Raw genomic sequence first — 27,297 nt, forward strand, 5'->3', positions numbered from 1 at the left:
GTGCCAGGGTGTATATTTTTACCTTCTTTAACTCTTGCTGAGTTCAGTATTTATTGTATCTTTATGCAAGAGGTGTCTAATATAACCAAATGGAATCCATCGTTATGGTGACTACAAACTGTAAATTCTATGTTCATTCCTGCTATTATTTTCTCCTTATGTAGAGTAGCATTCACAGCTGCATGTACAAAATATAGTGTTGTTAGTACATAATTTATGGTAGCAATAAGTGGCTTTATTTGAGTGTGGCAGGAGGCACAATTCAGCTAGTTAACAAATCAGTAGTCCAATTTTAACATATGGGAAGACATGTTGCAGCTTTTTAAAGCTTCTAGTGTCTTTCAGGTTTTTTTTTTCTCATGTTAAAATCTCCTTTTAATTGAACACAGTGAAGGTACTTCTTATGAGCATGCTTCTTCTTTAGTACTTGGTTTCTGCTGTCAATGGCTGAGGTGAACTTGAATCATTTAAATTTATTTCTTTAGTCTTGTTTACATTCTCATTTCTGTAAACTATATTAATGAAGAATGGCTACAGATCTGCTAAATGTTTCTCCATAACAAATTGCATTGCATTTGCAATGAGCTATCCTTTTTTTCATGAGCAGGTTTTGTAAATGAAGTTACCCATTGTTTTCAATTATTCAATTGTATTTTCTTACAATTTTCTATGAAGGTTCTGGGCCATTGGTTCAAGTTTCTCCAGGTTTATTGGATGAGCCTCTGTTAGAAAATATTGGAACTGGAGACTCCGTTTGCCAAGCTGTGTTCAGGCAGACTTCTGAGGCAAACCCTTCACCATTTTCTTATGGTACAGAAGGCAGCCAAATCTCAGGGAATGTTATGAACCCTGATAAAAATTCAGAGGACCTGGCCAAATATGCTTCTGGAGAGTGTGATGATTTGAATGGTTGCAGTGGAATTGCTTTTGTAAACATTGACTCTTATGAGCCAGATAGCAGTGATGGAGAAGATGATGACGGTGATGGTCAAGACCAACTTTGCTTGGTGAGAGAAGAAGCAGGTGTACTTCAGGAAACACTAGATAACATAGTTTCTGAGTTAGAAAAGGATGTAGAATCTCTTACGCATTTACGGTCCCAATTATCTACTCTCAATGACAGAGTTTCTAGAGAATGTTGTGAGGAAATAGGACCAATGCCCTTAACGAGATATTTTAGCACAGATTCAGAATTTACCCATCAAAACAATGGGACGTATAAAAAATCTGCTGAAGATCAAGCCATACTGAAAAGTAACCTGAGTGGTGCCAGCCATGAAACGCAATTGGTAGACACAGTGCACATAGAAAACAGGACCTGTGTAACAACTTGTAACGAAGTAAATATCAATGATGGGGAGACTGAACAAGGAGATTCACCTGAACTAATAGTGAGACCTAAGATAAGAAAACTAAACCCCACAAGCCATTTGGACAGAGAGAAGCTTCCAAGTAATAATGAAGAAGAATGCAGTTCTAGGAGGGAAGGTGAAATTGATGAAATCGAGCAAGGCTGTGCTGAGTTTCCCTTCAGAAATGACAAAGAAAAATTGAGCTCCAGTATGTTATTTGATTCCAAGTGGTACAGTGGTTCTCAAAGCAACACAAAAGTAGACCTAAGGAGAAATACATCAGCTCAAGAACAAAAAGATGTGCTAGATGATAGCAGTTTCTGGGATGAGTTTGAAGACTGCAGCAGACGCTTAGCAGTGTCCCACAGAGATGAAGACAGGTAAAGTTCCATTTTTGTATCTGTATTGGGTTGAATTGGATGTGTAAATAATATACAAATCTGCATAATTTGTTAGCACATGGAACACGGTAACTCAATTTCAGAACATGATTGTATAGCAAAATGCCAAATTCTCCTTTCAGTTCTCCTTCAGCTCTCTCCAGGATAATCTAAAGAAATGGCACTTTACTTTACTGTACTATAATGTGATGATTTTGGTATTTTTCCAAACATTGAAGATTAGGTTCTAAGAATGGGGTCAGGAAAGTTTGTTTGTTTTAATTCTTTCTAACTGGAATTATGCTTTTGTTGGTGGAATGAGGCACCTGTCCTTTGGCTCCCACAGTGTAGCATTGGATAGCATGGCAAACAGAGACCACTTCAGCTAGGTGACTGTTCCCAGGAAGTCTGTGCTAAGCTCATATCTCATGTTTTGGCAAGTGACAAGTCTATAACTCAGTAATCATTAAATGAAGTTCTGCATCTCTGCAGAATTTGGCATAGTTAAATCCTGAATTTTGAAATGAATTCATATGATGTTCTTACTTTTTTTGCTGTTAACGTCTGTAGGCATATCTGCTTTCCTTTTAATGAGAACTTTAAAGTCTGTGTACATACAAATTCAAAATAAATTGTATTAGAATAACTTTGACTACCAATATAGTAATAGGTAGGTGACTCTGAAAGTAGTGCCTCCTATTTATTTCCATGGAAACTACAACAGATAGAAAGAGCACAATAACACTATTTGATGTTGAAATTCTCAGCTGCAAAACACTATTTTTCAGAGTAGTCATCCCTATTAGCTGTGTTTTTTCATCATTGATGAGCCTGCATGCTGTGCTCACTATTTTACAGCTGCTCTCATGGCATTGTTATTAGGAAAATGTTACCCATGAAGTCCCTCTTTCATCAGCTGGAACAGATGGAAGTCATAAGGTCCCAAATGTGGTCTGTATGATGGGTGTGGTAGGACAGTCCAGCCAAGATTGGCATTGCGCTCCACCATCTTCAGGCTGGTGTGAAGCCTGGTATTATTGTGTTGCAAGAGAAAGACTGTCGTCTTTTCAGTCCTGATACTGGAAATTTGAGCCTTCAGCTTAGCCAGCACCTTTATGTAGCAGTCAGAAAGGAGGTTTTTCCTTAGTTTTCAGGAAATCTAAACCCCTTTCTATCCCAAAAGACAGTGCAGTGCTTTTATTCACTATGGGCTGCATCTTGAACTTTTTATTTGATAAGGAATTCACATGTCTCCACTCTGTAGACTTCTTTTGACTCTAGATCATAGTGGTGACACCACATCCCTTCACTGATAAGTGTGCAGGAAACTGTCACTTTCAGTTTTGTATTGGTTCGATACATCCTGACAAAGTCGCATACAGTGTTCTTTCTGCTCCTGTGTGAGCATTTGTGTGACCCATGTTTTGTGCCACCATTGTTTCCAATGAATTGAAACTGTTGTTCAGCTCTGTATACAGTTCACTGCTTGTAATCTGCTAATTTGTGTGGATGAGTTGATCGAGATGCTCATCATGTCATAGTCTGACAGATGCGCATAGCTGTCCGGAATGTGGCTCGTATTTCACATCACTATCGCTACTGCTGAAATACACTACCCACCACCTCACTGTACTCTTGTCCACTGTTTCATCTCCATAAATATTCAGCAAACATTGATGAATGACAATGAGTGCCATTTTTCTCTGCGTGGAGAAGTTCACTGACAATTCTTTTCATATGCACTCCCATGTCAGATGCCATTTTGTCAGGCCGTCCCTCTGCTGCCATCTGTCACACAGCAACAAAATGCAATGGAATGTTTGTGGGAGGGTTCAACCTCTGACTGACGTACCACAAACATCAGCCTCTGATGTCATGGGCCAGCATAATAAAATAGGAGGCTTTACTTTCAGAACAGTCCTTTTATTACTGTCATCAGTGTTCATGATCATTACTGGATTGTAAAATAAACAACGCTGAAGGACTGGTTCTGAGTCTCTGGGTTAGTCTTACAGTATGCTTAACTAACCTTTAGGCGTGAGGAGGGAAAGTACTAGAACATTAAACATTAGTTAGTACAACATAGGATGTATTGTCTTTTGAAAAACCCCTTGTCACTCATCTGTTAAAGCCAGTGGCTTAAATGATTTTCAGTAATCTATGAACTGCAACTTTGTGCAGTTTAAAAAAAGAGAGCTGAGGAGGCACTATTGTGAATGGCTTAGAGACTGCCAGAACTTCTGCTTAATGTTTTGTGTGACTAAGATGTGAGACTAACATTTCTTCACGTTTGCAAAGCAAATGTTGGTTTTCTATGTATCCAGGGTGCTGGTAGAAGTTGCATGTAGGGCTGTGAACTTTTATTTCTGAAATGTTGCATGTGCTTTGTGAATGTCTAGAGAGAAGAAGAAAATACTATCACTAGGTAGGGTGGACAGATTTTTTTTCTTTCTTTTTAAGAGAGAGATTTGAATGAGCCCTACACATATATCTGTCATCTATTTAGAGGTAGCAAAAAATTGTCCCTGAAAACTTTTCTATGCTAGAAAGAAATCTTCATACAAAAAGCAAGAAGACACAGAACGTTTGTATGCATATTTTCTTTCCCATAAAGCAGTGCTTAAATCCACATCCTGCCTTGTTTATATTACAGCTCAGAATGTAGTGATGGAGAGTGGCCTGCAACTGGGCCTATCTATTTTGCTGCTGCAGAAAAAGACCAGTCTTCAAGTGATGAGAGCTGGGAGACGGTCCCAGGCAAGGAGGAACATGAAGCAGAAGTGCTGAGCAGCAGCAATGGGATAGAAGTGAATGCAGACCCTTGTTTCCATGGAGGGTATGTCTTCATTTTCATTGTGTAATTTGTTCCTGTAAATTCTGGCAGCAGTATCACAGTAGCCACATGACACTATGTAGAATAAAATAAATTCTAAAAATAGTTATGATCTTAGCAGTAATCATTTATGGACAACTACATGATTAATTTGATGTACACATTTAAAATAGGGAAAAATGACGTGTCATACAAACAATGCTGGCTATTTTGTGAAAGATATAGAAATAAGAAGAGGGTGTTGACACTAATAATAAGGGATTAGCATCAATAGGGATAACAGGCTGGGTGTACTGACTCCAAAAAGGCATATTAGGCAAGCTAATTATATAGCGCATGTCTCTTTACACACATCTTCTGATACCGCGTAGTACTCCTTGTAAAGCTGTTGTTTGTAATTGCTTTTCATATTCCAGTGAATGGAACAGCTGTTCTTTATTTCTTCTTTTCTTCTTTATTTTCCTGTAAGTTATTAAAGTGAATTTGAAACATTTGCTTGATGAGAGCTTACTTTTTTACTTTTTTTTAACAAAAGTCTGTTTTTTCTGCAAGGAGTATTCTTCTAAGTATCTAATAGTGACCTTAGATTATTAGTTTGGGTCTTTATACAGCAACGAGTCATGGCTAAGTATTCTTTCTGCTACTTCTGCTCACAGGCATAGAGCAGCTAGCACCAAGCAGTCTAAATCTGTTACTGCTTTGTTAGCATCACTGCCTCTTGAGGTCTTAAGAATTAGAATGGCTTTATGGAAAAATCATGAAAACTAATCTGTTTCAGAACAGCAGCAATGGAACTGTGTATCCTTTAGTTTTCTGTGACGTGGATAGCCTGCGAATGTACTAATTTCTAACACAATTCCTATTTATTTGCTCTTTGATAAGAAAAGCAGTATTCCTAATTCCTTTGACTCTTGATCCTCCAGGGAATCTAGGAGCAACGCATGGCTTCTCTTACAAATAATTTCTTGGCAGTTAGGTCAAGCTTCCCCATGACAGGCTGCTCCGGGGTCTTGAGAGCCTTTAACTTTTAGATTTTTGGAGCTTAGATTAATAAGAGAATCTTGAGAACTAAGTTTGTTAGCTCTGACAGGGATACTGCCTATACTGGGGAAAATGCTAAGCAAGCAGCTTACTGACCTTGAGCACTGTGAAAATAGTTCTGTTGCAGTATCATGGGTTTTAGTAGGTTCAGAGTCTGGTTGGACTAGCTGATAACACTGAGAAGTTATGTTGTTTTTTTTTTTCCGAAAGCAAAAGTTAAATTTCTAGTCTAGGACTCTGGGAAAGACATAGGTGCAGCCCTTGATATGGTATTTGTATCCTCTTTTGCTTGCAAATACTTAGAAGTTGTCCTAGCTTCTTAGTTTTGCCTGTTCATTTATTTATTTGAAGGGAACAAATGCTTTTCTTTTATTAATTTGAAGGGTGCAAACATTTTTGGAGGAAGGAGAAATTCCATGGTTACAGTATCATGAAGAAATAGAGAGTAGCAGTGATGAAGAAAACGATCCATCTAGTGATTTTGTGCATCCTGGGTTCTTTATGTTGGATGGAAACAACAATCTTGAGGATGACTCCAGTATGAGTGAGGACCTGGATGTGGAGTGGAGGTGTGTATGTTTCTGATAGTTTCTGCATTCATTTTAGAGAGTTTGTAGTGACTGGTTCCTTTTGTTATGTAAGATGTCTAAACACACACAGGTATCAGAAGGTGCACATTTCAAAGGCGGGTAATCTGCTTTCTGTGGCTTAAGGCACCGGAAGTTAGGGGTTTCCTTTTATTCTAGAAGACAGATGTAGATGTGTTAAATGAGGCTGTGTTCTGACAACATTCTAGGGCACAATTGAGGGATGTGTTTAATTTTTCAATTGATTTTCAAGACAGTAAGTATAGCAGGAGTATTATAAAGAAAAAACAAGGCAGTATGAATGTAGTCAACCTTCAAGCGAGTACAACTTTCTAATTCTTATTGCTAGTAGTATTAAAAAGTTGCCACATAGATGTGTCTTCATAAAGAGACAGTATAAGTGTTGTTATATTGACAAAAAGCTCAGTAGGGACTAATGTGGAAGTCCAAGTTGAAATAAAGTACATTATGTTACAGGGACAAGCAAGTAGTTACTGCAGCAAGCTAATAAGGAAATTGTGGTATATGGATATAAACCAATTTTTCAGTTTTGGAGATCAGCTTTGGCAAGCTGCTTAACTAATCAGAATAGAAAGAAGAACACTGCTCTGTTTTTTTTTTTTTTCTGTTCATCATATGCAGAGAGTAACAGTTTTGCTGGTGCCTGTTTTAAAATTTGATCCCTGATTGTTAAGCTGTGAAATGTTGACACATGATGAAAATACAATATGAACAACAATTTTAAAAAGGGCCTAATAGAATACACATGGAATTTATTTGCTGAACTGTTTGCCCTGTTACTTTGAAATGGTCAACAATAAAAGCTCACTTCAGAATCTTCTGATGTCTGTGTCACGGACCATACCACTGTGCTGGGGATAGGTGTTGGTAGTGCGTTCTGGCAGAGCCCAGCAGAAGTCTGGGAAGAAAGGAGGTTTGTCTTACCATCTAATTCTGTTAACTGATATTAAATTAAATTAACATTCACCAAGTTGAGTCCATTTTATCCACGGAAAGTAACTGGCATGTGATCTTCCTGTCTTCATCACAACCCAGGAACACTTGCCCTTTTTCCTCCCTCTGCCCTTCTAAGCAGGGAGAGAGTGACAGTAACTGCCTAACGAGAGTGTTATTGATGTGAAAAAACTAAATGTATCCAGTCTTCATGTTGTCAACGTTAACTTCGGAAGCATTGTCTACATTTCGAACTCATGTTTTTCAGGTTACTGGATGAGTTTGGTGACGGACTCGGAGTTGCTCAAGTCATTTCTTATGTGGACCCTCAGTTTTTCACATATATGGCACTAGAGGAGCGCTTAGCACAAGCTATGGAGGTATTAAAGTGCAGCAGTTGATTTTTGTAGGAATTAAAACCAAAGCATGCTGTGTTATTTTAATACACAAATATTCAGATTGCTGAGTTTTATTTTTTTTTTCAACTCGGGGTACTCTTTTGTGTTAATATTAGATATGAAAATATTTCATTAGATAGGAAATGTTTTATCAATATTGGGAAAATATATGAGAATGGTACAGGTGTTCTAACTGTGGTGGTGTTATACATGTGGTGTTGTGACAAGAGCTTTTCTTAGCTTATGAACAAAGATTGAACGAGAACTGGAAAAAAATCCTTTCTTGGTCTGTCTTGAACTTTTAGATTTGCAAATTTGAAAACAAATGTTAAAGTTCTTCTAAATGGTATAGAGCAAGAAGTCATTGGTCAGCACTACTTTTAGAACTAGTTCTAGAATATGTATTTATTCTCTCCTAAAGGAAAAATGAGAATATTTGCATTTCTGCAAGTATAAACGCAGCACTTAAATGTTGCCAAATTTTGTACATACCTGAAGAAAATTCATACCTACATCTGTGTGTATATATTATCCCAGGTTTTTTTAATGTAGTGGTAAAAGTCTCTTATTTGTATTCCTCAGAACTAGTCTGTATTGGATTTGTTTGTCTTGACTACAAAGTGGATAAACCACCATGGTTATGATTATTGTTTTTTTTGGTTGTTGTTTTAGTTACATGATGTTGGTCACTGTCAGAATGAACATAAAGATAGCAAGCTGAAATTCTGTTTCATGCAATGTGACAATTTCTGCTCTGCCAGAAATCTTCTCTGCAGAATATTGTCTGCTGAAACAAGAGCTAAATATGTGTAGACATATAATATGGTGTTGCAACAATTAAATTGAATGTTTTGTATGTGAGGTTTAGGGGATAGCAGTAGGGAACTTGACAGCTAGCTCTTAGTTAGAAGGGGTGAACTGGGCAAACTGTGTCATGGAATGCTTGCAGACACAATACCGAATACATTTTAAAATGCTTTCTAAAGCTGACAGTCAGTGGAACAATCATACAGCTTTTTAGCCTTACAAATAGTGATAAAATCAATAATTTTGTGAATGAGCTTAGTGGTGGTTTTCCAAGGAGGTCAAAGGGCCATACCTGAAGTTAGTAATCTTTATTAGATTACTGGTGTGCATCACTTAAACCATAAGGGAGGTCAGCATTTTTTTGTAGCTAGAGTATCACAGGGTTTTCTCCAGTTTTGCAGGATCTTGTTAGTTTAACTTATCTGGAGGTGCATCAAAACTGCTTCTTGCTATATAGGAGGCCTGTTGATGTCTTTATTCTCAAAGCAGTACTGTGAAGTTGTATGGGGAAAAATCCATATCTCTTCAATACCTGCCAGTTCTCACTACATCAAACAAGACAGAACTACAGAAGCAAGTTGACCTCCTCCTTTGTAGTGAAGAGGAATTATGTGGAGATGGAGAACAAATCCACCCATTTTTATCTATGTATTAATCTGTAAAAAGGAGATTTGAGGTTATTACAGTTCTGAGATTTTTTTTCCTCATTTCTGTGCAAGAGCATTGTTGAGTTCTGTCAGAAGAAATGTGTAAAATTCATTCAGGCTGGCCTGTAAATGCAGTCCTAGGTGATGCAGGTCTGTGCAGCCATTTACCATTGCTGATAGAGAAGCTGCTGTAATTATGTTAGTATCTTCAGGAACTGAGCATCATTGAACTTGCTTGGCAAGCAGGAAGTCGAGTACAAATGTAGTTAGTTATTCTTTGGAACCTGTGGTACAGGTCACTCTAGGTGTTGGACAAGAGGAAGCAGCAATTCTCTGAAGTAGCATTACTGCTTGAAATTAGCATTTGGATGCTTGAAACTTCATGGTGGACATAGAAGCCTGGCATAGTTAGAATAAGTAGCTGCTCCATAAGAATTTTCAAGTCTTTGAGAGTTTACAGGGTTAATTAGCATCATTGTTGTATAGATACTTCTTAAATTTGTAATTGAGTTAATGTTCTCAACTCCTATCATTTAGGAACACATTGATAATATCTGGATGATTATTTCTGTATTGTTGGCACAAAATGAATACCCTGTAAGAAATTCTTAAGTATCTATGTTGCCTGAAATAGCAAGATGTTTTACAACGGCTGATGAATCCATTTGCTCCCTTCCCTTCCAAGTACTGCAGTATAGAGTATCATTTTAGTTCACATTTGTCACTGTTCTTCTTGCTTTGATAATTTAACTTAGGAAGTAACTTTTAAGGGTGATACCTTCACATTGTTAATTTGATTACATGGAGTTAAAATCCTTTCTCTTGAGGATTATTATCCTCAAGCAACTTACAAAAGACCCCAGTGTGAAGGGTTGTTACTCACATAGGTCAGAAAATAAGTGCAACGATTACCCTGAACTGTTCAACATTTCTCTTAGACAATATTGTATTTCTGGAAGCAGAGAGAAACTGAGCAAAAAATATCCATCTGTCCAGAATTAATTTTGACTTTGTTTAGGTTGTATCTTAAAATACAAGTCACAGCAGGATATAGGATATAGCATCTTCTGCTTCCTGGAAAAAGTGACTTATGAATCACTAGTCCTGTATATTTTATTAACATAGTTTATGTTGCAATCCTATCACTCACTGGATCGACAAAGACTAGAAATTTGTTTCTGTGGTAGCAGTTCTCAGAACAACATATAAGCAAACTTTCCTGGTAGTCATATATTGTAGGTGTACATAGGTCTCTCCAGAAGTGATGCCAGTTTTTCCTCATGGAGAAATTCAGTGGAACACCTTCACTTCATATGCACTCCCACGTCAGATGCCATTTTGTCAGACTTCCTCTCTGCTGCCATCTCTCACTCAGCAATGAATTGTGATGGAATGTTGGTGTGAGGGTTCAGTCTCCTACTGACATACCGCCACCATCTGCCTCTGATGTTGTGGGCCAGCATCATAAAATAGGGAGCGTTACTTTCAGAGCAGCTGTCATAGAACTCTTCAACAAATTTAGGAATGTGAAATCTTTCACTGGAACAACATGCAATCTAAATATGTCATGATGTTACAAAGCCTCTTCTTTTTCTTTTCTACTCTGGTCATAGTACCTGGTCAGTCTCTGAAATGCAGAATACAGAATTTTCACTGGGGGGACTAGAACAATTTATCGAGGATATATTTTATGATACAAAGAACAAACTGAATGAAGACTTTCAAGTATGGAAAAGAGATTTCTGAAAATGTCTTCTCTAGCAATTTTTAGTATGACATTTTAATGCAGTTTTTCTGTAAAGTATATGAAAAAATCTAATATGACCATTTTTGTTTTGCAGTTTCTATTAAATGCATGTGTGTGTCAAGTAGAGAGATCATGACAACGGGTATCTTGGGAGCTAAGGTCAAGATGATGAGACTTGAAAGCTCTTTTAGGGAAATATGAGTTAAAGCAATCATGAGGAAGAACAGAGAGCTCTCATTTTATGTTCCTCATCTCTCCCCAGAAATAAAGGGAGTGATTTCATCTATTCTTGACATGGTCCATCTTATTTCAGAGATGGACCTGTTTTGGTTTTCTTAGGTGTTTCTCTTGTTTTTTCTACAGTGATATGGTTCCTGTTCACTAGATACTTTTCCTGATTGTTCTCTATTCTTTGTTATCACTTTACAGATTTTACTGCTTGCATATATTTTTCATTTTGCCTTTTAAACAGCTTTCCCTGTTTGAACCCAAATATGTGTCCTTCTCCAATTACATATTATCTATGTATTTATCACAATTTTTAATGGCTTTCTAAGAGAATACTTGTTGGTGCTTAAGCTACTAGGAGTCTTACAGTGTTTAAAAAAATAATGTCAGTTGTACTGTTTTAGTTTTACTTAGATCTAGGTTTAAGGCAGACATGTTGGTTAAGTCTTGCTTAGTCTGATTCTATATTATGGATGTGATATATCTTTGCTTTTGTTCTAAGTTGAAAAAGTAACTCATTTACTTCTTGGTAATCGGAAATGCTTTTGCACCACAGGTTTCATAGAATGGCCTGGGTAGAAAAGAACCACAATGATCATCTAGTTTCAACCCCCTGCTATGTGCAGGGTCGCCAACCACCAGACCAGGCTGCCTAAAGACACATCCAGCCTGGCCTTGAAGGCCTCCAGGGATGGGGCATCCACAACCTCCCTGGGCAACTGTTCCAGTGTGTCACCACCTTCTGTGTGGGGAAAAACTTCCTCCTAATATCTAACCTAAACCTCCCATCTCAGTTTAAAACCATTCCCCCTTGTCCTATCACTATCCACCATTGTAAACAGCTGTTCCTCTTCCTGTTTACATGTTTCCTTCATATACTGGAAGGCCATAGTGAGGTCTCCCCAGAGCCTTTTCTTCTCCAAGCTAAACAAGCGCAGTTCTCTCAAACTTGCTTCACAGGAGAGGTGCTCCAGCCATCTGATCATCTTAGTGGCCCTCCTCTGCACCCGTCTAAGAACTCCACATCATTCCTGTACTGAGGGCTGCAGGCCTGGACGCAGTACTCCAGGTGGGGCCTCCTAAGAGCTGAGTAGAGGGGCACAATCACCTCCCTCTCCCTGCTGGCCAACCTTTTTTTTTTTTAATGCAGCCCAGAACGCAGTTGGCCTTCTGGGCTACAAGTGCACACTGCTGGCTCATGTCCAGCTTCTCACCCACCAGGATCCCTCAGTTGGGACAGATGCCAGTGTAAGTACAGACTGGGTAATGAATGAGTTAAGTTCTTCTATGGAGAAGGACTGGTGGATAAAAATCTCAGCATGGGCCATCAGTGTCTTCATATTGCCTAGAAAGCCAGTTGTGTCCTGTTCTGCATCAAAATTGTACCTCTTTAGCTGAAGGTGGTGATTGTCTCTGTTCCTGTCTCACAAGACTCCTCCTGGAATGCTATGTCCAGTCCTGAGGCCCCCACCACAAGAACAGCGTGATGATGTTGGCCAGAGAAGCTGTAGATACTTCCATCCCTGCAGGTGTTCACGGCCAGCTGGATGGAGCTCTGGGCAGTCTGTTCTAATAGAAGGAGTTTCTGCCCACAGCAGGGGATTTGGAACTAGATGATTTTTAAGGTCCCTTCCAACCTAAGCCATGATGTGGATGATACTATTCTATTACTCTGATGTGATCAATACGTTAGGCTACATTTTTAATTATAACATCATCAAAAATTTATCCAAAAACTGTGAGTTTATTCAATCTGTTACTGGTTTACTTAATCCTCCTCACAAAGTTCTTTTAACTAAGATAGTAGGCTTTTTAACAAGTTATATTGTCACTAGTGGCAATTATCATAGTATAGTATAGCTCAGGAAGTTTTTGTGGAGAAAAAAAAAAAAAAGCCAGCAAAACAAATTTACTGAATAATGAGAACAGAGGGATCTGTCACAGTTTTTACATTTGGATGGGAGGAAAAGCAAATGTGTATTAAAAACAATCAAGCATGCTCTGTAAGACTCTGGTACTCTACTAAAGCAGTTTGTCCTAAAATTTCTCTGTATGAGTGGGTTTTTTAGCTGTCATTTGTCACTTGCTTGTTTGGTTTACTTCAGTAGCAACGTAGAACAAGTTAGAAGTCTGTGGATTGTAACTGACTTCATTTATGGATATTTCCAGCGCTGATTCACAGGTGTGAGAAGCTCACATCCTTGTAGCTTATACCACTTTTGTCTTTGGCAGTATTCAGCATATAATTTGTGAAGCATGGAGTGGTAAGCAGTCATGTTTAATAGGAGGAAGAAAATTGGAGTTATCTATGAAGCCTTGAAAGCAAAGTTATACAAGTTACGGAGTGGACCTTCCTTCAGTCTGCGTAGTTTTTGAAGATGTAGTTTAAGCATCAGAGTCATTGTGAGACTTATTGTCTGTGATATTTCTTTTATGTAACTTTCAAAAAGCATAATGCTTCTCTGAATTATTTTCTGTTTTGTAGCGCAATATTGGATATAGACAGAGACTGGACGTAAGCAATACTGCATCTGCCTTGGATCTCATTTAGCTTTCCCAGCTGTAGTAGTTAATCTAATCAATGACAGTACTGTTATCTGCAAAATATTCTTAGACCATCACAGCTGCAGCAAAATAGCATTAGAAATACTAAAGTCAACTTAATGTTAGTAAGGAAGTATTGTCCACTGTAGCAGAATTGAATGATTGTAAGCTGTTAGATCTGAGGAATTAGAAGAATGTAGTTGTTTTGCAGGTAGAGTTGTATACTGCACCATAAACAATTGTTCCAGGGTTTTCTTTAACTAGAACTTCTAGATGAGAGTACTTGCGGTAGTCGGAACTACAAGTATTTGTCTGTTAGCTCTAGCTGATTTTATGCTACTGCAAATATTTGACTGTAGGTGTAAAGCTACTAGGTGGAATGGCTACCCAAGCTGTCTTGTCCCTGTGATAAGAGCAGATGCATTCACAGTCTGTGACTGATAACTTTAAAGATCCAAAGGAAGGGCTGTTGAAGATAACATGCAGACACCTAGTGTTTCTATAATTTGTTGGGGGGTTTTTTGTTGTTGTTACTAGGTAAATGATGTAAATGATAGATGCTATAAAAATGTCAAATTCTCTTAAATTCTTAGCAGAAAATTTGATATTTCATCCTGATGAGAACAGTAAGTAGTTGTACTTGAAGGCTGTGGGTACTTAATTCATGCTTAATTCATGATATAAACGCAGTGCTTATGTGTTTCCGGCTATTCAGTTTGTTCTGTTGTATTGTTGAACCAGGTACATCTTGTGCATTTCTTAGAATCTGGATTGGCTATATTTGCCTTTTTGAAAGGTTTTTCAGCAGAAAGAGAACTTTGCAAAGTGGTTGAATATATGATGTAAATTAACATTAAATCTGCCTCCTTTGGCACTGGTGTCATAATGGCTTTATATGGTGAAAACTTTAATTTTGTTTCAAATAAAATGACTTCAAAGTGCAGGTCATCTGAAATTGTTATATAGATGAGAAACATCTGTGTGGATCCTGCTTTTTCCTGAAAGCATACACTGATACTGTAGCCCGGGTACTTAATTTTTTCTTCTCACTTGAGTAATACTAGTTTTGAAGCCAAAAAGTACATTAATGGGGCTTTTATTTTCAGGCAGTTTTATATTGGCAGGGTTTATTGTATTTTTGACTTACTCTCTTTTTATAACAAAAACAAACATTCATTAGAGAATAAGTTGTGCATCTGTGCTGATCTGTTGAGAAGCCTTAAAAATAATCTGATACTGTTTTGACCTTGAGCTTTTGCTCTTTCATTACAAAAGTAAAAATAATGTAACGGCTGGTCTGACAGGGTTCCTTGTCTTGCTTATTTGTTTTTATATGAAATGTTGTATTTGTGAGTAAAAGAACTTGATCTCTGCTCGCCTTTTTCAGAATGCTCTGGCACATTTGGAGTCTCTTGCAGTTGATGTTGAACAGGCCCATCCACCAGCTACTAAAGAAAGCATAGATTGTCTACCACAGATTATCGTCACTGATGACCATGATGGTATAGAAAAGCTATTGAGAATTAATTTCTCCTATGTTTATAAGAACAAACTTAACTTTTTATAATAGCATAGATACAGCCTTGTTAGCTGCAAAGTATGTTTAAATACCATTTGTAATTTCGGGAAAATGAATCCTTACTGTACAAGGTGTGGTTGTATTTCAAAATCGTTAGCGATATTGTTGGTATATCAATTTTCTACATCTAAGATTAACTGACATTAAAAGATACTAATGCTTCTGCTTGATGTCTGTAGGTCAAGAACAGTGCTGTACTATATGTTGCAGTGAATATGTAAAAGATGAGGTCATAACAGAGCTACCCTGTCATCATTTGTTTCATAAGCCTTGTGTCACTCTTTGGTTACAGAAGGTAAGTGCAACAGTATGTTTTTTGGCTGTTTATTGGGTGGGTTTTCTTTGTTTTGAGTATTTGCATTCTCACAGGAACAACAGTTTCAAACTTTTGAAAATGTGGAATGATGTTCAGTGAAATAACTGGCTATTATTTTTATGCATTGTGGAAACAAATTCTAAATCAAGCAAGAGTAGTTTATATCCATAATCACTTGAAGAGCAATGACTTGGTATTTATTGTTAGGTATGGATATGTAAATATACATGGATAAATAAACTGAATAGTTGAACATTTATTTGTGTAAGGATTTATAGTAGTTTTAGAGTGGAGTGTAGTGATGTCACTCTTGAATGGGAAAGGAGTTTTGTGTGGAAAAACATGATTTGTTTTGGGTAAGAATGGAAAAAAACAAGTAAGTTACACTTCAGCAGGATAAGAGAAGTTGTTTTTTTTACTGTACCTCCCACCTGAAATGAAGATAATGCTTTCATTTTCTGTGAGGACAACCAAGTATCTCATCCGTTTTGCTGGAATGTGTCAGGCCCATCTGTGGTGATAAGGTTCATAGAAGAAATAAACATCTGCAAGAATACACGTAGATTAATTTGCAACACCTTCCTTTGATAAATGTTGTATTATTCATTTTCATCATCCATAATTACATTTTCCCTCCTTGGATCCGATCCTGGTTCATACTGAGGTGACACTAAAAGAACTCTGATTAATTAGTATTTCTGTAAATACATTTGCACTCTGCTTTATGAACAGTGCAAACTTAGACTTGATGATTTTGAAGTAGTTTTTAGAAATACTGCTGAGCCTATGGTGTAATGTATCCCTTCCTCAAGTACTGTAAGAGTGTCATTAATTGGTTCAGACCAGGGAGATAAGATCACCTCTAGAATGAGTTCTTCGTGGTTTTACATTATTTTTGTATCCTAGTGCTATAGTTTTGATGTTAAAATCTTTGTATTTTGTCTTACGTTTTTCTTCTGTCAGTAGTAAACTGCTGTTGCTGAGAGCTATGATAAAACATCTCTTAGATTTGGGCTTTATTTTTTCCTTCAAATATCAAATATGAACTAGATTAAGTTCCCACTTCTCTTTTGAAGATGAACCCACCTTGCAGGGTTCCTGTTGTATATAGCTGGTGTTTCTTTTTTTTAAAAAAAAAGAAAGCTTTCATCAGAGGTGGTATCATATCTCTTAGCTTCAGTAAACTGTCCAATCCGATTTGAGACAGTACTGTTTGTCATCAAAACATGAAATATATTGTAAATCATAAACTTCAGCTCTTCACTAGAATGAAATTCAAACTGTACAAAAGACCTGTTTTTTTTCTCTTTTTCTACAGTCAGGAACATGTCCTGTTTGTCGCCATGTGCTTGCTCCCATGCTTCCTGAAGCAGCTGCTGCCACAGCATCCTTTCTACCTGATGATGATTCTTCATCTTCTGTTTAGAATGTTACAGGAGCTCCCAGCTAGGGTCTGAAATGAAAATTCTACTGCCAAAATAAATGTTAATTGTGTTTAATTACAATGTGAAAAAAATATATGTAAAATACCTTGTATATTATATGTTTCAGTTTTGAAAGAAGATGCAAGAATTTTTCAACTGATTAGGTTTACAATAGTTTCTAGCTTTCAATTTGAAAATTTAAAAATGTGCACCCTTTTTTCATTTTTCCGAGTAATATTGCTGGTAACTAGAATGTCTAAAGCTTGTATTATGTTAAATTTGTCTAAGAAGATAATATGGCACTTTGTGTTTGCATTCTCACAACTGCAGTGCAGTTGCATCTTACTGAAGTTATGCTTATAGATTCTTGTATAACTGAACTATTTGCCAATGAGTAACTGTAATTTTTCTTTTGTTTACATCAGCTATAAAGACATTTTGTGATGACAGCAGTACAATTTGCTTTCACTGGAAATGCAATGGAACAATTTCTCAGTTTTATTCCATATTAAACTTTTCTGGCATCAGAAGTGCTGTTAGATTACTGTTGTCTGGGCTTTTTTACAAACGCTTTTACCAATTTTAAGTCTAAGTCCTGAATGAACTTTGGACTGTATGAACTTTGGAACTTCAACATTTGATATTCCGAGTTTCTAAGAAGTTGAATCTGTAACATCTGGGCAGCTGGTTCTTTTGAGTTTTGTTTAAATACCATTCTGCTGAATAGACCTCCTTTACTTTCTCCTCCTTGCACGTATATTCTCTCTCTTCTAGATATATTTATTTTTATATATATGTCAGGGAGGGATTGCTTTCCTAACGCAGATATAATTAAAATATTTTTGTCTCTTGGAGTCTTGAAGTCTGAACAAGGTAGTTAGAACCTTGTGCACTTAGTTGAAAACTATATTTGAATACGTGGGTGTTAGGATAACTATTATTATTTCAGAATTTTAAGAATGAATGTTTCTGGTGTTTGCACTTGTTGCAGTGGGTTATGCTACATAGAGTATTTTAAAGGGGAAAAGACTAATTTCTAAAATGTATTTCTCTAGTTAATATTCTGTGTCCCTTAAAGGTTTCTCTTGTGCTGAAATTAGTCTTAGAGCACAGAAAATTAAGATTTGGGTTTGTGTATCTGTATTAATGGTTGTGCAGTCCTACACTGTTGGAGCATGGGGATAATATGCAAGGAACCAAATCCAAGCACTCTTAAAATTACTTGCTTCCAGTAACTACTAGTTAAGCTCATGGAAAGCTTAATGTGATGACTGAAAATGAGTGGTGATTGAAAAAATAAGGCTAAAGCAGCTCTCAGCTACATGGTTATGGTTTTTGCTGCCATAATAGCCTCATCTTTACAAATATTAATATGTTCTTTGAATAATGGTGTAAGACAGTAATATTTGTTTTTGAGAGACATACTGAATAGTGTGAGTTACTTTACAGTGTACTTTGTGGACTGCGACAGAACAAAGAATTGCTGGCTGTTGCCGTAAATCTATTTCTGAGATTTTTTTTTTTTCAGATTTTGCATTACTAAATGTGAGTACAAGGAAGTAAGAACAATAGGGTGTTGGTGAAAAGTGGTGGAAGTGTGGTTAGCACAGCTCCTTACAAGTTCATTTTTCTGCAGTAGAACTCAAAGCTGACATCAGCAGGATTTTGAAAAACGTGACAAGGAACATACACTACAGGTATACTCACTGAGACAATTCATACTAATCCAAGAAGCACTATAATTTTCCATAGCTCATTTATAAATCAGTGCTGGGGAGAATGCCCATCGATTGCTCCTCATGGCAAATGCTACAACAGGTATTTTAACCAGCCTGTATTACGTTTCTTTCCTGAACTGCACAGTATGCTGTCCCTCATTTAATCCTTTAAGAACCGTGTTTTGTAAAGAGGATTACTTTTAGATTCTGAGGCAAGATTTGGAAGCACTCTTGCTTGTAGCTTTTGATTCCAGACTTAACCAGGAATGTCAAGAGCTAAGACAGAAGCAGCTGCTGGGCTTTTTTTTTCCTCCTTATCTGCTACTGGCCTCAGTTCTGCTTACTATTTCTAAACAGATGATGAACAGTCGTCTAAGAAGAGCGTTAAAGCTTTTCTTTCTTTTTTCCCCCTTTACCTGGAACGTTGATGGGTTATTCATAGATCTTTCTTGGTACCTCAACTGTACCAAGGCACCGAGGTGTCTGTGAAATTATATGCCAGGTTCAGCAATTGTTCAGCAATACCTAAGAAGAGTTGAATGATCATATTCTTTTGGATCATGTTCAAATGCTTGTTGTGATTTAGTTTTTTTTGGTAAATGAAACTGCATCAGATTGCTGTGCAGATTCAGTGGTAGAATCAGTTCAAGTAGGCCTGATCCTTTAGAACACCTTAAAGTGTAATGTTTTCCTAGAACAATAAAAATTAAAGAACAAAAATTAGCTCAAAGGGAACATTCTGGGCATTCTCCTAGCTACAAAAAGAAAATCTTTTTCCCCCATTAAATAAAATCAAGCATTCAACAAGAAGGAAGAGGAAAATGTGGAAAAGTAAGTCTGCTAAAATGAGGGCTTGTATCATCTCTTCATGTACTAGTAAACTGGATGTGTCTTAAGTCCAAAGGAGAACATAAAAGGGGATAGACAAATTACCTACTTTGAATAATGTTTAAGTATTACATACGTTCTTGTGAAAAATGTGTTTCTGGTAAACTACATGATGTAAAATGAATGCTTTTTAATATGTAATAAAACATTTTCATTGCAAAGTTAAAATATGAAGTATTTTGGATTTTTTAAACTTTTTATTCTATGCGTTCATCGCACATCTTGAAAAGGTGAATTATCTATTTCAGCTGTGAGACATATAGCAAGATATTTTTTCTTAAATACTCATTATAAGCAGCTTAACCTGAAATGAAAAGAACCTCCCCACAGGGTGTCTTGCTTATGCCTTGTGATCTCAGTTCAGGTTACCTGGAAAGCTGTCTACTTAATATGCATGACTCTGGAGATGCCTGGCTCCTTTTCTCTACTTCCACCCCACTGACTATTTGTTGAAAAGAGTTATAAAATATATTTGTCTCTCCAAAAGCAATAACTTAAAAGCCACATAAGCAGTTTCTATCTCCAGTGAATGCTCATGTATTTCCTGTTCTGGAACTGTCTGCTAGGTGATGAATACTGTTCTGGGTTTTTAACCTCTTGAATGAGGTCAAGGGGACATCAGCAGATCTGGCGGCCCTTTGAGGTAAGCCAGCAACGCTCCAGAACTGCCCTGTCCTCCCTGTTTTCTTTACATACTGAATTAACTTCTCCATTGGCTCTGCCAAGAGACAGAGCAGCCTGCTACATCTGAATGCACTGACATTAATTCCTTAGTTCATTTCTCTGTTCTTCATCAGCTTTCCTGGGGCTTGGTTTGGACGGGATCTGTTGAGCAGTCCTCCTGCTGCAGGCACTTTTTTCTCATCCCATGTCCAGCACAGTGCTGGGCACTGTACCATGTATTCCACTCAACACCAGGCAGTAGGTGTGCCATTAGCTCTGATGCTTGACTACCTCACAGCCTCAGCATGCAGTGCTGCTGCTTTGGCCCTAGCAGCTCCATTGAGTTCTCATACTTCATGTAGAATAAATCTACTATGGGCTTTCTGTATACAGGAGGGGTTGCTGCATTGTTCCCCCTCAAAATACAACTGCATTGCATTGGTGTTCAGACTTGACTCTCCAGGCTTGAACTCTGTGATCGTCAGAGTGACTTTTCACAAGGGCAGGAAATGTGCTGAATCTCCAATGAGACTCCATCATAAAATAAATCTCAGTCTAGGAGCTGAAGCATGCAAAAACCTTACAAGTTCTTTCTCTTTTGAACAAGTTGCCCATTGTTGCTCTGAGTGCATTCAAAATATTCTCTTTATGTTGTTTTTAATCTGTTAGGATTTTAATCAGCCAGGGTATGCTAGTTCTCATGAGAGCAGTTTGCAAGTCCCGGACAAGGCCAGAAGCAGCAGTGCACCCATGTGTGTACGAAAGGCAGCCCAAGGAGCACTGAGGCTCCTACGTGCAGCAGGAGAGCATTTAGTGGGATCGCATGCAGTGGCAGTTGTGGAGCTCACAGGGAGCTCCAGTCATGATATCAACCGCGCAGAAAGCTATGTCCTTTGTATCCTAAGTCCTCTCTAGCCACAGGAACTGACACAGTTGCATAGATAGAGCTTCCAAGGGAATGTGCAACCACCCAAGTCTCAGGCTGCAGGGCATGATGAGCTTTCTGTCAGTGCCTGACTGCAGCAGTGAGTGCATCCATGGGAAGTGTGTCCTGGCAGAAGAAATGATCAGCCTGGGTACAGTTCTTCAGGAGGAGCTGGGCAGGCTGAGAGAAGCGTCAGGGAGCTGAGAAGGAGGTGGGCTTGTGGAATTGTGTTCTATTGTCCCTGAAACTGGCGCATCATCCAACCATAGTAAGGGAGATGAGGGACCCCCTACCCTCTGCCACCAGGTAAATGGAGGTCATCTAAGAGACGGAGAAGGAAGGCACGTTACTGATCAGGGCTGCAGGCAAGTTCCCTGCCTGCCTACTTCACCCTCCCAGATATCCTTATGCAGCAGGTATGAGGCTCTTGAACTGAATGGACTCACAATTGATAACACGTATTAAGGTCCATCCATGTTGGAGCAGTCACCTAGTACTAGTCTGCTGTCCCCTGTATCACAGCCACTTTCTATAAGAAAAGAAAAGAGGATTGTTGTGATAGGTGTCTCCCTTCTGGTGAATGGGGGACCTGATACAACAAGCAGACCTGACCCACAGGAAAGTCTGCTGCCTCCCTAGGGCCCATAAAGATAATGTTACTACAAAACTCACTAGCCCAGTATGATCCTCTGGTAATCATTCATTTGGATTTTTTTCATGTTAGCAGCAGTGAAATGGAATCATAGAATCACAGAGTGACATGGGTTGAAAAGGACAGTGATCACAGAGTTTGAGACATGCAAACAGGCCCAGGAGATTCCTTAAACACCTTGATGGTAACTTCTTGGTACAGATACTAAGGGCATTCCTAGACTTGTTACTTCTAAATAGAGAAGGTCTTATGGGTGAAGTGGCAATTCGTAGCCTTCTTGGACGTAGTGACCGTGAAGTAGTCAAGTTCAAAATCTCTGGTGACAGAAGGAAAATTGCCACCCAAACTCCAACGCTGGATTCAGGCAGAGCAGACTTTGGGACACTGAGGGAGCTAGTTAGCAGGATTCCCTGGGATTCTGCATTTGAAAGTATTGGGGTCTATCAGTGCTGGTCACTGTTTATGTACCACCTTCTAAGAGCACAGGAATAGGTAATTCCAAATTTTCAGAAATCATGCACATGGGGCAGAAGGCCAGCTTGGCTGAGCAGGGTTCTTCTAGAACTTAAGTGTGAAAAGAAACTGGAAGCAAGGTCAGTCAGCATGTGAGGATTGCAGAGATGCTGTTTGCCTTTGTAGTGAAGTAGGTAAGGCAGAGACATTTAATGCCTTCTTCATGTCTGCCTTTAACACCACTGATGAGCTTTGGGATCCTCAGAGTGCTAAGTTGGAGACCTGTGACTATGGTAACAGTATATTCCCAGCCAACACTAAACCTGTACAGAATTTGCTGGTCCAGCCAGGTGCACTTAAGTGTATGGGGCCCAATGGGATTCATCTCAATGTGCTAAAAAAGCTGGCTGATATCGTCACAAGACCTCTCTGAATTATTTTTCAGTGGTCTTGAGAATCTGGAGATGTGCCAGTTGACCGGAGGCTTGCAAATGTTATCCCAGTTTTCAGGAAGGGCAAGAAAAAAGACCCTGAGAATAATAGGCCTGTCACTCTCATCTCAATGCCCTGTAAAATTAGAGAGATTATTCTGTGAGTTACTGAAAGATGCTAGAAAAGCAATGCAATCACTGGTCGTATCTATCCATCACGGGTTCACAAGAGGGAAGTCCTGTTTAAAAAACTTAATTTCTTTTTTGATAAGGTTGCCCACCCAGTTGAGAAGTTAGGTGATGTAATCTTTGGATTTCAGCAAAGCTTTCAATATTGTCTCTCACAGTGGGCACAACCCCAAACTGCTGGAGTTCCAAAAACATTTGGACAAAGTTCTGACACGCTGGGTTTGAGTTTTAGGCGGTCCTGTGTGGAAGCAGGAGTTGCTTGTGGTTCCCTTCCAACTCAGGATATTCTAAGAGTCTATGTTTAATTTCACTGAGAAGGAAATGATTATGTTTTTAGGGACAGGTCTTCAAATGAATTGCCACACCCATAATCATTTTCAAGATATTTTTGAAATATCTTCTTTTTTGGTGCATTTTTTGAAGAGGCACTGATGTGTTCCCTTATTCTTTACTTTGCATGAAAATTCATAAAGCTGTATTGTTCAAAAGATGGTGTTATAACAACAGAATTCTCATGAACATCAAAATACTGCAAGTTATTGCAGTTATTTGATATTTGTTGACCATTTGTTTTGTGAAGCACTGAATTTCTGTTTGTTTGGACTTTTTTCCTTTTTAGTGGCACTAGCAAAGTCTAGTGAAGAATTCCTGTGACTCCACTTTTGACTGTTTTTTTGTTTGTTTTTGCAAAAGAAGAGAATTAAACCATTTGAATTTGGATCCTGAAATATGTAATAATATTTTAACAGCATTGTTTGATTTTCTGCATAAATAATATTTTTAATTTTTATTCATAAAATTCGATGTATTCTTATCCTGAACAGAATGTGAATTCAAAGTGGAACTTGCTGCAGCTAACATTCATGACCGCGTGCCTGGCACTGTAGAGACAGAGTAGACGTGTGACATTATAAATGGAACAAGGGAACTTGAAGGCATTGCCAGCTGAAGAGAAAGTGTGTGGAATCTTCTTTGAGAGATCTCCCCTTCTCCTACCCCCTTCTGCCAGCCAGTCTGCAACCTCACTGCAGGACAGACAAGCCCCTGTCTTTCACCTGTAGAAACGCAACCCACAAGATATGGCTTCTGTTTCCTTCTTTAATGACCCTGCTTTCCTTCTTTTGTTCTGTCAGCTGGTGGAAAGAGGAAAAAGAAGAACAAAGACTCTGGTCTCCTGTTACAAACCCGGGAAGCTCATGGAAGTGAATGGCCAGGAAGCAGCTCCACGTTCCTCTGTAGGGAAAAATTAGCCGTTCCAACTGACCTCTGCCCTGCCTCTTCCCTAATCATGGACAAAGTGGACATGCTGCCTCCCTTCACCTGTGTTTGAGCTTGTGGTAGCAGGGCAGGTGGATAACCATGAAACCAGTTTGGGGAGAAAGTTGACTCCAGGCTTTCAGTGTCATGTAGCAGTAATAGTTTGCTTGCCTCATAAGAAACTCAATCGATTTTGTGGAAATATGTATGTCACCATTCAAGTAAAAAGGAAGTTCTGATTATGGGCATTTTTTTCTCAGTGGATTATAGACCTACTGGCAAATATTAGTGGACAAGGCCCTGTGTTACGCAGGAGACAAACTAAGTGGTGATTATTTCCATATAGCCTTCAGGTATATAAATCTAACATCAAGGGTGAAACCAGTGTTTAGAAGTCCTGAAGTGCCTAAGGTTGTTGCTGGAAGTTCTGCTGCCTTGTCATTTCAGTCCTGTCCAAGCTAACCAAAACAAAATTTGGTACCTGTCAAAATTAATGGGATGTAAGACTCAGTGTGAGCTCTTCAGCAGGTCCACTTTCTCACCTATGCCATAACAAAATAATTAACGACTAAATATTTTCTCTTCTCTGGGTTTGAAACTCATCATCTGTCAAATTATTTTTGGTTGAGGGAGAGGAAGATATTTTGCTAAGAAAGTAATATATTAGCACAGAGGTCATTTAAATATATACTTCTACGGAAGACTTCTAGATCTTTTGCTTTGAAATTGCAAGGACATTGATCCTATAAAGGTCCATTGTGTTTTAGTGAATGAATTTAAGACTGTGTTGTAAATGACATATTTTAAAGCAGCAGCATTGGTGTTATATGTATTCTTTCATAGAACAAATGTACACAGCCATAGGATTCCCACTCACCTTCTTGTTCTAGTAGTGCAGTCTTTCCATGGGATGGAGTATTGCTATGACCACATCTGAATTGATACTGTTAATCTAGTTCTTGTTGCTATAGATATTGCTGGGAGACAGATAAAACAGGTCAGACAGCTGAGTTTTACATCATCAGCATGTTTTTTGAAACCAAGCTTTTACGTGCCCTTCTTGTTTTTGTGTGCTTTTAGGATATTCAGGATGGAAAAGAGAGAGGATAATCATCGTTCATTCATAGTTCATTTGGTCAATATGGTGCGCATAGACAGCTCAGACCTACTGTTACTTTGGCAAGAGAAAGAGATCTTACAATGAGGAGAATAAGCATTTATTCTTCGTACACTAATAAGCCAAATCTATACTTAGGTCTCCATTTTCCTAAAATTCCACATAATTGTGATTTTTCTCAGTGTTAAGCCTCTCAGTAGATAAACAATTACCTTGCTCTGAGGCATGTATCATAAGTAATGATAGACAAAACAACTAATGATGATTATTAATGAATAAGTATGAGGATTTAATGATGTCTTAGGGCCAAAATGCAAAGAACATGATTTTCATTTATACCAGAGTTACTTTGTACTCCCAAGGCATAGGAAAAAAGCTTTTGAGAGTAAGTAAAGACTTACTAGGTAATAAAACAGAATGATAGTGTAAGTGGGATTACAGTCCAATATTTCTTTTAGCAATGTTTAAACCAAAGTAAAAACAAGCCCTTTTCTTGGCCATGAAACAGAACTGTCTTCAGGTTGCCAGTCCAAAGCCACAGAAAAGATTTCAAAGAAGTCAGTTAAATTAATGGAGTGGGAAGGACTATATTCTCAAAGTAATTCTATGTCTGATCTTCTGAAAAGAAGCAAAGCTATTTTAGTTTTCCAACCGAGGTGGTATTAAGTAATAATATCTGGGAGCTGGGGGTTGTTTTATACCTTTGAGATATAGCAGGAAATCTGCAGGATTAAAAATTGCAAGATAAAGTACTGCTTTATTGTATATTGAGTACTGTGACCTGCTAATGTGCAAGATCGTCTCTGTCAGCATAGAAAAGCCTCACTGTGAATGCATGGAATTTTCTTACTGAAAACAGAAAAGCACAAAATGGCTTTCTAATGCTGCTTTAATGTTACAGTGAGGTGATGTTAGCTGCAGAAATACCAACTCAGATTTAACAATACTGTTTGAATATTTCAGCTTTTTTGCTAGTAGGTGAATCCTCCTTTAAGGCAGTAATTTCTGATCTTCTAGTCAAGGACGTTGTTCTTGTTAGCAGAGCTGTAAATAGGCTCCTCTTAAAATGTAGTAGAGAAATGCCATGGTGGTTGTTTAGAGCCAGTTCTGTGTATATACCTGCCTTTATCTCCTTTGTTGCATTACATGCTTGGATGACAAGCCATATAGGAAAGGAGATTCTCTTCCTTTTAAAATTAAGAAGCTTTTAAAATTACATAAAAGCTGTGTTGGTCCTTGAGAGTCTGTCAGACCTTTTTCGTGTCAGTATGAAAGACCATGAAAAACCATTTCCCCTTGTCCTGCTGCAACAAACCCTGCTAAAGAGCCTGCCCCCTTCTTTCCTATAGCCCCCCTTACATACTGAAAAGCCACTCTAAGGTCTCCCGAGAACCTTCACTTCTCCAGGCTGAACAACCCCAAATCTCTCAGCCTGTCCTCATAGGGGAGGTGCTCCAGCCCTCTGATTGATCATCTTTGAGTCTCTCTTCTGGATGCACCCCAACAGGTCTGTGTCTCTCCTGTACTGAGAACGTTACATCTGGATACAGTACTCAAGGTAACTACCATACTGAGCGCAGAGTAGAGGGGCAGGATCACCTCCCTTGCCCTGCTGGCCACGTTTCTTTTGATGCACCCCAGGATATGACTGGCTTTCTGGGCTGCAAGGGCTCATGGCAGCTAATGTCCAACTTGCCATCTGCCAGTACTCCCATGTTTTTTTCAGCATGGCTATGCTCTATCTAACCTTACACCCCCCAGCTTGTACTGACTGTGGAGATTGCCACGACCCACGTGCAAGACCTTTCACTTGGCACTGTTGAACCTCACAAGGTTCTCCTGGACTCACTGCTCAAGCCTATCTAGGTCTCTGCATCAAATCTCATCCCTCAGGTGTACTGACCACACCACACAGCTTGGTGTCATTTGCAAACTTGCTGAGGGTACACTTCATCCCACTGTTGACATCACTGACGAAGATGTTAAAAAAGACTTTTCTGTTCTGTTACTAAAAATGACTTGAAGAAGACTATTTGTAAACGCCGATGTTCTACCACTGGTATACTCAGTATGTGTTAGTTGCAAAGTGACTGAAGATATTTTCTCCTTCTATGCATTATGGAATGAAGGCGTTTCTGTGTATGCATAAGTCAAGCACAAATTATGA

At 38.4% G+C, this 27,297-nt stretch overlaps 1 protein-coding gene across 7 annotated transcripts in view; it reads left to right on the forward strand.

The window, feature by feature from the left end:
• The window catches only part of PJA2 (praja ring finger ubiquitin ligase 2), a 38,010-nt gene extending 18,399 nt beyond the window's left edge, over positions 1-19,611 (forward strand). For all 7 annotated transcript variants that reach the window (XM_046905774.1, XM_004949292.5, XM_040656055.2 and 4 more), the window contains 7 exons: positions 676-1,732; positions 4,386-4,568; positions 5,990-6,175; positions 7,416-7,527; positions 14,906-15,020; positions 15,277-15,392; positions 16,732-19,611. In XM_046905774.1, the coding sequence (XP_046761730.1) occupies positions 676-1,732; positions 4,386-4,568; positions 5,990-6,175; positions 7,416-7,527; positions 14,906-15,020; positions 15,277-15,392; positions 16,732-16,839 (1,877 nt within the window). In that variant the 3' untranslated portion in view covers positions 16,840-19,611. The remainder of the gene's footprint in view (positions 1-675; positions 1,733-4,385; positions 4,569-5,989; positions 6,176-7,415; positions 7,528-14,905; positions 15,021-15,276; positions 15,393-16,731) is intronic.
• Positions 19,612-27,297: the final 7,686 nt, after the last annotated feature.

Source organism: Gallus gallus, chromosome Z (assembly GCF_016699485.2).
Source record: "Gallus gallus isolate bGalGal1 chromosome Z, bGalGal1.mat.broiler.GRCg7b, whole genome shotgun sequence".
Lineage (NCBI taxonomy): Eukaryota > Metazoa > Chordata > Aves > Galliformes > Phasianidae > Gallus > Gallus gallus.